We start from the raw sequence: 10,163 nt of genomic DNA on the forward strand, positions 1-10,163 counted from the left end.
CAGCCTGCCTGGTTCTTCTGTCCATGGAATTTTCCAGGCAAGAATACTGAAGTGGGTTGCCATTTCCTTCTCCAGGGGATCTTCCTGACCCAGGGATCGAACCCATGTCTCCTGTGTTTCCACATTGGTAGATGGATTCTTTACCACTGAGCCACCTAGGGAGCCCATACTTGACATTAAGCATGCACTAAAGAAATGGTGGCTACTATTATTATTCCAATTGTTGTTATTATTCTGCTGGCTCACTTGAAGAAAGAGAAAGCCCACACGGTCCATTACTTACCACTACAGACACAGTTCAGCCCAGGGCCTGGTACCCCTCAGTTGAGTACATCTGAGAGCAAAGGGAGACAACTAGAAAGTAAGTCTTGAGTCTCACCAGGATTTAATGACCAAGAATTTCTCAGGATATTCAAAATTCTAGATATATACCAACCCCCTAGTGCAGGGACCCTATAAGCTCAGAGCACTGGAATCCACCTTACGCAGACTTGTCATGGCCGAAGGATTACACTGGTGGAAGTGAGACCATTTCTTATCTACTCAGGCTACCTTATTCAGCAGCTCTCAGGCCCAGTCAGCCCCAGAAGTGCCCCCAGACTGGCCAGGGGCAGCAGACTGGCAGGGCACAGATGGGAGGGCGTGCCCTTCTCCTGTTGAACTCCAGGCCCTTCCTCCTAGTCCTCAGAGCACAATAAGAACATTATGATAGCCACTTCATCCAATCTTGTGCTGTCTGGGGGCTGGCGATGACTAAGGGCAATGTGATAATACACTCCTCTAGCCAACACACAGAAAGGAAACCTAACACTGGACCAAAAGGCCTGCTGAGTCCCAACATAACTTGAATCCCAGAACCTCTGATGGAAATGTATTAGTCTTACATACTTCCTGCAGGTCAGATCTTTATATCACAAAATGCACCCGGCTCACGGCACTTCTGTTAACTGATCACACCGCCAGGGATAGGAAGGAATGTAAGTCACTACTCTCAGTGGTGCCAAGAAGCCATGGACTCTGACCTAGATGCCAGAGCCAGCCTGGAGCTCTGGTTACTTGCTTCTCTCAAGGATCACAGAGGACTCAGCTGGAATGGGAGGTGGCAGTGGTGGGGGGTGAGGAGGGCAGTGTACACAGTTCCCTGATCTCTTGGCCCTATAAGTCTCAGAGGGTCTGGCATGGGGCTGGTGTCCCTGGGGACATGGGGAAGGAACCAGACCAGCTTTGGGAACACAGGTGCTCCCTGGATTATTGGGGATTCTTTAGAGACTGGACACACCCCTGTTTGAAGACTAACCTCAAGATCATGCCCGTGCTCTCCTCTAAAGACTTTCTCTCCCAATTGGGGTTTCTTCTCCCCAGAAATTCTGTTGTCCATCTCTTCACCCACTCTCTCTCTCTCCATCTTTCTCCCCAACTCTGACTCCATTTGTCTTTCCTCTCTATTTCTTTCCTGTCTTTCCTCCCATTTTTTTCTTCTCCTTGTCTTTCTCTAACCAGTCATGATAGCTGAAAATATCTTCCATTATTGGTTGAATTCATACATTAACATTTAAATGCTATCACCTTCATTTTCAAAAAGATGAACTGAACACTCTGTATTTTGCTTTAAAAAAATACTACTTTTAACAGTAAAGGACTTTGAAGAGGAGGGAACTTTAAAGATCACCTAATTCAATGGCTTTTCTGGCTTGTGAATCCCTTTAGAGCAACTGTGATACTCAGCTTCTCCTTGGACACTTCCAGGGGTGGGAGACATTATCTCTTGAAGCAGATCAATCCTAACTATCAAGAAGCTCTTTCCAAAAAAAAAAAAAATTTTTTTAAATTTTTTTAAATTAAAAAAAAAAAAAAGAAGCTCTTTACATTGAGTTTAACCTGCTGCCATAATTCCCACTCCCTGGTTACCAGGACAACCTGGGATATAAAAACAGTACAATCAGCAGAAGGGCAGTGAGAAACATCCTAAGTTCAAAGTATGGGGTAGAGGAGTTGGCTGCTAGGTTCTCCTATCACTTTCTTAGGTCGGTGACATTGGAGAGAGATAACCAGGTCTGGTAGGTCTTGAATGCCAAACTAAAATGTGATGTGTTTAACATATCAGAAAGATAGCCAAGTGAAGACATCCATTAGGTAATAGAAGATAACAGTAATGAAGCTATTATTTATGAACGCTTACACGCCAGGAACTGTGCAAAGTGTTTAATGTTGATTATCACCTTCTCAAGAGCACTGTGACATAGGTACTACTATTATCCCACTTTATAGAGGAGGAAACTGAGGTCTCAGAACTGGCAAATCAGGCCTGCCTGACTCTGATATCACCTCTGAATACAGCATTCTACAAAAAAAGGTCAGCAAAGACCCAGACAGGAGACCTTGATTTGGGAGTCACTTACATTAAGGGAAGGAGGGTCAAGAACAGAGGGCCAGGGGTCTCATTTGAGCCCTCTTCTACAGATGAGCCCCTCAACTCCATCTCCAGTCCTGTGCTGGTTTTTAAACTCCCCTGTTGGGACCTCCCTGGTGGTCCAGTAGTTAAGACTCTGCCTTCCAAGGCATGGGGTGTGGGTTTGATTCCTGGTCGGGGAGCTAAGATTCCCATATGCCTTGTGGCCAGAAAACCAAAACATAAAACAGAAGCAATATTGTAAAAAAATTCAATGAAGACTTTAAAAAAATGATCCATAACAAAAAAATCTTTAAAACAAACAAACCTCCCCTTCTCCATCTCCTGCTGTTCACTGGACTCTGTCACCTCAAATTCAACACATTTACACCCACTCCTGTCATTTTTCACCACCTCCCCAGCAACCAGTCCTGGTATTCATGATTCTTTAAGCACAAGAGAGGATTTTGTGTCAAACTGACCTGGACTCAATTAGATTTGCCATATACAAACCACGAGGCCTTGGGCAAGTCACAAAATCTCGGTTATCTCAAGTATAAAAGGGAAACAATAATAACACCTTCTTGGAAGGTGTCTGTGGGGATTACAAGAGATAATCTGGATACAATATATGGTATAGGGTTTGGCACATGATAAGTGCTATGTAAATGGCATGATTCTTGCTATTACTGATGTTCCTTGAGCTTCAGACTCCTCCTTTTACAAAACTATTTACGGTGAACCCCAATGCTGAGAAGTGGGAGGAAGAAGAGGGACCAACAGAAAGACAATGAAAATTCACCCAGTCTGTACTCTCTGTAGTGACCTCATCCCTCTGGCTTCAGGAACAGCTTCTGCAGGGTCTCTTTCCCATACCCACTACAGAGAGAGCTGGGCTCTAGCCAAGTAGCCCCCTCCCTCCACTCCCTCCAGACCTACTTACATGGGGATCAACAAGCAGTGTGTTGTTTCTACCTCTTCCAGTCCTCTCTTCCTTTCAAGCCTTTATTTTGTATCATCTGCAGCCCTTGCCTCCCCTACACACCCTTCTTTCCCTCTAAAGATCTAGAACCAAAGCTTTAGAAATCATCTAGTCCAAGCCCTCAAAAAATTAAGCTCAAAATGAAAACAGTCATTAAAACATGTTCCTTGCACAATGAAAGTGGGCTTTCTCTCGATCCACCCACACACATTGCATTCTCACGGCCGTGAGACTGCACTGTGCACAAACACTGGAATTGCCATCGTGCAGAGCTGTAACCTCAGCCATGGGTCTGGCCTGTGGCTTGACCAACTCCCCCTACCTCTCAAGTCTGGTACGCGCTCAAGCCCCCCAGAGACACGGCGGAAGTGTGGATGGCTAATGACTACCCAGAAACAGGGCGCTGAGGACAATCACAAACCCTCACACGTTTGCACACCTCGAACCCCCTAAAGGCTCGAGGTAAATATGAGAGGAGATGAAAGGAGACTCCTAGGAGATAGGCACGGTGTTTGTACACAGTGAGGGGAGAACAAAGGGAATGAGGACCCTGGAAGTGGTGGGCAGGAAAAACGGGTGAGACAGACTGTAAGATGAGTCAGAGAGAATGAATGAGGGCACTGGGTCGCATCAGCTACTGCTCAACTGCCCCCAGGGGCGGTGTGAACTGGAAGAAGGGAATTGGTGGTGGGGGATGAGAAGGGGAGCCAATGTCATAACTCAGAAAGCGGGAGCTAGAGTGTGTCGAACATGGGGAGCAAAAACTCATTTGCAGGAGGGACCCGAGCTCCCGCCATCTGAGGGCTCCTAGATCCTTCTTGCCTGGCTTGTTCCCATAGCTGCAGATTTATGGCAAGGCAGCTGAGATGGCAGGGGAAAGAAAGCCTTAAGCCAGAAACAAAGATGTCAGTCCTGGAGATCACTGGACCCCTGCTTGGCAAACAGAAGCCCCCCAGTGGCTGCTAATTGCCCTCCACTTATTTAGTGCTTTCAACTTATTTCAAATGCCCTCACACTAATGCTCTCACTTCATCTTCAGCACAACCCTGTGAACCAGGCAGACCTGGGATTATCTCTGCCATGCTCTGCCCCTCATTACCCAGTGGATCCCTCAAGAGCCCTCAAATTGTTTCCTCCATCCTACAAACAGCCAACTCTGAACCAGCAGTGCCTTAGGGAGACTGGGGTCCTCTGTCCAGGCTCCCTTCTGGGCTTGCTGGCTGCTGTTGGTCCTGGGCTGGGTGTGACAAGAAGTCACAGGATGTGGACTCATTCCTCTCCTGGAATTTCCCAGACGCCCCTCCCCCTTTGCTTATATCCGAAAGCCTGGCACATAATGACCATGTCACACAGTCCCCAAGGAGCTGCGTCAGACTTCCCTTCATTAGGCAAATGGAAACCCGAGGCCTAGAGAGGCAAAGGCCTTCGTCACGAGTCATGCAGAGAACACATGGAGGGATTCATGAAGACTTGGAAACAGCACAGCATAGACCTGGGTTCCAGTCCTGACTTTGCCACCTATCAATCCAGGTGACTGAGACCATGACCAGCCTTGGTTTTCATCACTGTCAAATGGAAATAGCAATACTCATCTCTGGAGGTTGCTGTGAGGATTCCATGAGATCAAAATATGAGAGTTACATAAAAATGAATTACTCTGATTATCAAGTAGCAAGGTAACAACAGCAGGACTCTAGTGTAATAGAAAGAAGCTGGACCAAGTATAAAGAGTCTGGCTCACCTGTGTGGCCCTAGGCGAGTCTGGGCCTCAGTTTCCCAAGGCCTCTGGCAGTTGTAAGAAGGGGGATTCAGTGGGCTATGCCTCTACTGCAAGAATGCTGGCACTGGCCACTGATCTCTTGACTGCCCCATTATCTGTGCTCCAAGAATCTTATGGAGGGAGCCAGGGAGTAGCCAGCAATGGGAGATCCATTGTTCCCAGGGGAAAGGATCCCAATGGATCCTTTGCTCCATCCCTTCTACCAATTTCCTCAGGGCCAAAGAGCACCCTTTTAGCCTCTTTTGCCCCCTGGCTTTAAGGATGGGTGGAGGTGGAGAGCAATGGGTACTGGTGAGGCTCTTGGTAATGAAACTGATGACACATCACCCCTGTAAGATTTCCCAGTGGAAAGCACTAGACTGCCCAAATTTCCTTCCTCCTGGGAGAGCTGAGTCTAACTGTCCTGCCTTTTACATCCTGCTTCTTCCAGGAGGGCCCCAAACGTGCCAGGCCCCTGATCCTTTCTTTGAGGAAGAGGCTCAGCATAACCCTTGCTGAGCTCCTGGTGGTGAATTAAATATTAAAGAAGCAAGGCCAGAACCCCCCGGGTGCAGCAGCACATTCTCACAACACAGACAATGGTGTGCAGCTCAACTGTCCCTCCTCCAGCTGCTGCCACGCTCCCTCCCAGGCGGTGCTTCCCTGAGCCCCAGCCCACACTCCTGAGAGGGACTAAGAACAACAGTGCTTTGCTCTCCCCAGCAAGACATCAGCTCATGGTTCCCTGCATCCTTCCTCCAGTCCTCAGTGTTAAGGACTCTATGGACCTGGCAACGCCTGGGACAGGGACTCCTGGCATCTGTAACAACAAAATTTAACAGGTCGGTGGCCAGCCAGGCAGGGGGACCTCTGCAGCTTAGCTCCACCGGAGCATGGAGGTATCCCTGGGGCTGGGGGAACGCTGAGGCCCTGAGGTCTCTCAGGGCGATGGGGAATTGGATCTTACTGGGATGAGGCCTGGGTGTAGGAGCTAGCTTGGTTTGCTGCTCAGATTAGAAGAACCTCAGAGATCACCCAAGCCAACCCTCTATTTTACAAAAAGGGAAACTGAAGCTTGAGGAAAGAAGACACAATGAACACAGGGTCACTCAATGAGCCACAGTACATCTAGCCCTAGACTCCAGGTTTCCAGCGTAGAGCCGGAGGCACTCTCCTACCCTCTGCATGATCTCTCCTTCCTAAGATTCCAAGCAACAGGCCCTGTGGACTGCTGGACTGCCTTCACTGGGAGCAGGACCTATTCATAGTCCCGCCTTGCCAATCAAGATTTGAAAGGGCCTAAGGCCCAGTGGTTCCAGCTTGGCTCTGCTATTTTGTAGGATGGAACCTCATGTCACTTTTCTGAGCCTTAGCCCCTCACCTGTAAAAATGGGGGTTTAGCAACCAGGACCCCGGATAGCTACTGTGAGGATCAAATGAGAGCATGTACACAGTTATGGAAGCTGTGAAGTGTTATCCAAATGTCAGGTATTCAAGCAGCGTGAGGTCTGATGGTGCTGCAATGGGAAGACATCACTAGTGGGGCAGCTAAGCAAGAGTTAGGACCCGCACCGAAATGAGGCTGAACACCTGCCTGGCTGTCCATGGACCTGACCGGTTCTGGGGGCCACCAGCAGAGACTGCCAGGCGCAGGTCAGACCAGCCCAAGCTCACTGGCTCGAGAGACTGCCTGCCTGCTTTTGCTCTGTGTGCGAGTGTGTGTTTCCTTTTAGGTGTTCCTCAGCAGCTCTGCCTGGCATCTCCAGGGGAGCATTTGGCAGAAGGGCAGGACACTTTGCTTCAGGCCAGATCACAGACCCTCAAAGCAAAGCCTGCCAGCCCAGATCCCTCTGGGGGCCTCTGGAGAGCCCCTGCTCCCTTGGGGACTCTTACCTTGTACTTGGCAGCGAGCAGCTCTGTGGCTTCCTGCTCCCGCCGCAGGTCTTCCAGCATCTTCTCCTTCTCCTCCAGCAGCTTTTGCTTCTCCTCGCTCACTAGACTGCGGTCATCCTGGATGGCCGCCTTCTCCTCCTCTAGCCGCTCCTTCTGCTCCTGCAGGTAATTCTCCATGTTCTTGTCCAAGGCTGTCTCCAGGATGGGCTGGGGCGGGCGGTGGTTGTTGTTGTTATCATCCTCCTCTTCGGCCACCCAGGCCTCGATCACTGGTCCCTCCGGGTACCCGGCCGGGGCTGACACGGCCTTCTTCCTGCGGCTGCTCTTCCTGCGGAGTCGCTTTCCCAGCATCCCCTTCTTCTCCAGCTGGGCCTTCAGGCGGGCAATCTCCTCCTGGAATTCCCGCAGCAGTGTGTCCTTGGGGTCCTCGTTCACCCGGGGCTTGTTCTTGATGTTCTTGGCCCGGTTGGCGAAGCGCAGGGTGGAGAGGCTCTCGTCGTAGCTGTGAGAGGCTGGCCCCAGGGTGGCCACCATGATGGTCTTGGCATTTCCCCCCAGAGAGTCCTGGAGCAACCGGGTCAGCTTGGAGTCCCGGTAGGGGATGTGGGTGCTCCTGTTACCCGAGAGAGCAGCGATCACGTTGCCCAGGGCAGACAGCGACAGGTTGATTTTGGAGGCTTCCTTCGGCCTCTCTCCACCACTGCCACCACCCCCTCCACCACCGCCACCACCAGTGGGCTGTGTGGCGGTCCCTCCAGCGGTGTTGGGGCCTGCTTTGTTCTGCCTCTCGCTACCGGCCAAGTCCACCAGGTTGAGCTTGCCCACACGGATGTGGTCCTGGCCGTCTGAGCCACGCTCACTGCACTCCACGGTGATGACGAAGATGGCATGGGAGCGGGAGCTGACCTCATTCATATGTGTGCTGCCTACCGCCCGGGTCTGGTTCCCCAGGTTCATCACGTGCTCTATCTCCTTGACATTCTTGGTGACGAAGGAGGACAGGTCCTTGATGTAGACGCCTGTCTCAGGGTTTTCCTTCAGCTCGAGCCTCTTGCCTGGCTCCTTGGAGAGAAGGTCTCGAATCTCCTCCTGGTAGATCTCCAGGTAGGAGGCCCGGACCAAGTACTGCTGGTTCTGGGAGCGTGAGATGTGGGTGAAGATATGCTCAAAGGCATTGGGGATAACCCCGCGGAGCTCGGGCTCCACCCAGGTCCCCTGCATGGTGTAAGTCTTGCCCGTGCCTGTCTGTCCATAGGCAAAGACGGTGCCGTTGAAACCTTGAAGCACCGAGTCTACCAGGGGCCTCACGGTTTCATCATACAAGTCTGCCTGCTTGGAGCTGGCATCATACACGGCATCGAAGGTGAAGGTCTTGGGCAGCTCCCCCAGGGCAGCGCGGGGGTTCCGCAGGGTCACCTGGCCTAGTTTCACGTCCATGGTCAGGATCTGCTCGTGACCAGCAGCCTCCTCCTTCCGGCTGAGGGGGCGGCACCGGGCCACCACCTTCAGGGCCTCGCTGGCCTTGGTTTTACTGGCCATCTTGCTGCTCTGTCCTTCCTGCACACCCCCCACACCCGGCCCCCCTCCGCAGCCTGGGTAGTCCTGCTGTCCTCCCTAGGTCGGGATCAGCAGGGCCGGCCCAGCCCCCAGGCACCGTTCTTCAATCCGCATGCAGCCTCCTAGGGTGGAGATGCTGGGAGCTGGCCCCGCCGCTGCTGCAGTCCGGGCCTCCACCGCTCTCCGGTCCTCGCTGCACCGGCTGCGGAGGGAGAATTAGGCAGAATCGCCGGGCAGCCGCGGGAGCAGCGCCTGCCGAACGGCAGTACCCAGAGCCCGCCCCATGCTGGGGCAGAGGGAGCGCTGCCGTAAACAGCGACGGCAACAATGAGATAAAGGAAGAGGAAAATGGGATGGGGGTGGGCGGCAGAGCTGTCTTCTCTTCCTCCTCCTCCTCCTCCTCTAGGGATCCATGGCGGGGGGGTGGGGGGGAGGGTGCTGCAGGTTCTGGGGGGCCGGGGGTCCCGGCCCTCCCAAGGGCAGAGGCTCACCTGGAGTCCTCTCCCCCAGCTGGAGGATCATTCATTGCAGCCAGCGCGGCTGCTGCAGCCTCTGCCTCCGCCTTCCCCGCCGTCGCCACCGGAGAATGAGAGAAAAACAGAAGGGGATGGGGCGGAGCAGCCGCGGCGAGAGTGATGTTGCCGCCGCGCTGCGGCCCCAGCTAAACCGCCCGGCTGGGGTGGGGCAAGGGGCGGGGCCGCGGGGCGGGAGACGCGAGCCCGGCGTGGCCAGTGCGCTGGGGACCCGGGTGCATCGCCCGCCCGCACCGCCCCCCCGCCACGCAGACCACCCCCACTCCGGAATGACAGGCTCGGGTGCCGACCTAGGTCCTGCGCCCACCAGGCGGGTGCAGCGCAGCCACCGCCCGCCGTCACCCCATTGGGGCGGGGCATGCTGGGAGTTGTAGTCCTGCCTTTGTTAACCCGGTTCTGGCAGGTTGCTAAAGACTTCTCCAGCCCGAGAGGCCCCTCCCTCTCTGGTCTGCAGCCTCAGGAGTGACTGTTGAGGTTGCAGCCTAGCTGCGGGAGGATGCGGGGTATCCACTGCCCACACCTGTTTCCTCCACAGCCAGCATCCTCTCTCTCTCTTCTGCTCCTGCCTTTCTGCCTGCAGACCCCTACATATCACCCCCTCCCCTTCAGGGTGTTGCCAGGCATTCTATCGCAGAAACGCTTCTTGACCGTCTTTTCCTCTCCCTGCTCTGGTTTACTTCCGGCCTTCCTTTTCTCTCTCCTGGAACCACCTTCCAGCTGATTCTCTCTTAGCATCCTTTCTGCACATGCACATGCAGGTCCCCTCCCCTCCTCCAACACCAGCCTTCCATATTGTATAAAAGCCTCTCCATCTTCTGACTCCTGCCACTTCCCAGCCTCACTTCCAGCTACTCTCCTAGAGAGAACCTGTGTTCTACACATTCATTCCTTTGAACAGAAAAGCAGAGACATCACTCTGCTAACAAATGTCCGTATAGTCAAGGCTATGGTCTTCCCAGTGGTCACATTTGGTTGTGAGAGCTGGACCATAAAGAAGGCAGAGCACCAAAGAATTGATGCCTTCTAACTGTGGTGCTGGGGAAGACTCCT

The 10,163-nt window shown here is 52.8% G+C and overlaps 1 protein-coding gene across 1 annotated transcript in view; it reads right to left on the reverse strand.

The window, feature by feature from the left end:
* The window catches only part of KIF3C (kinesin family member 3C), a 33,731-nt gene extending 24,290 nt beyond the window's left edge, over positions 1-9,441 (reverse strand). The window contains exons 1-2 of the mRNA XM_043917369.1: positions 9,072-9,441; positions 7,024-8,782 (exon numbers count right to left, since the gene is read on the reverse strand). Of these exons, the coding sequence (XP_043773304.1) occupies positions 7,024-8,562 (1,539 nt within the window). The 5' untranslated portion in view covers positions 8,563-8,782; positions 9,072-9,441. The remainder of the gene's footprint in view (positions 1-7,023; positions 8,783-9,071) is intronic.
* Positions 9,442-10,163: the final 722 nt, after the last annotated feature.

This window comes from Cervus elaphus, chromosome 11, assembly GCF_910594005.1.
Source record: "Cervus elaphus chromosome 11, mCerEla1.1, whole genome shotgun sequence".
NCBI lineage: Eukaryota > Metazoa > Chordata > Mammalia > Artiodactyla > Cervidae > Cervus > Cervus elaphus.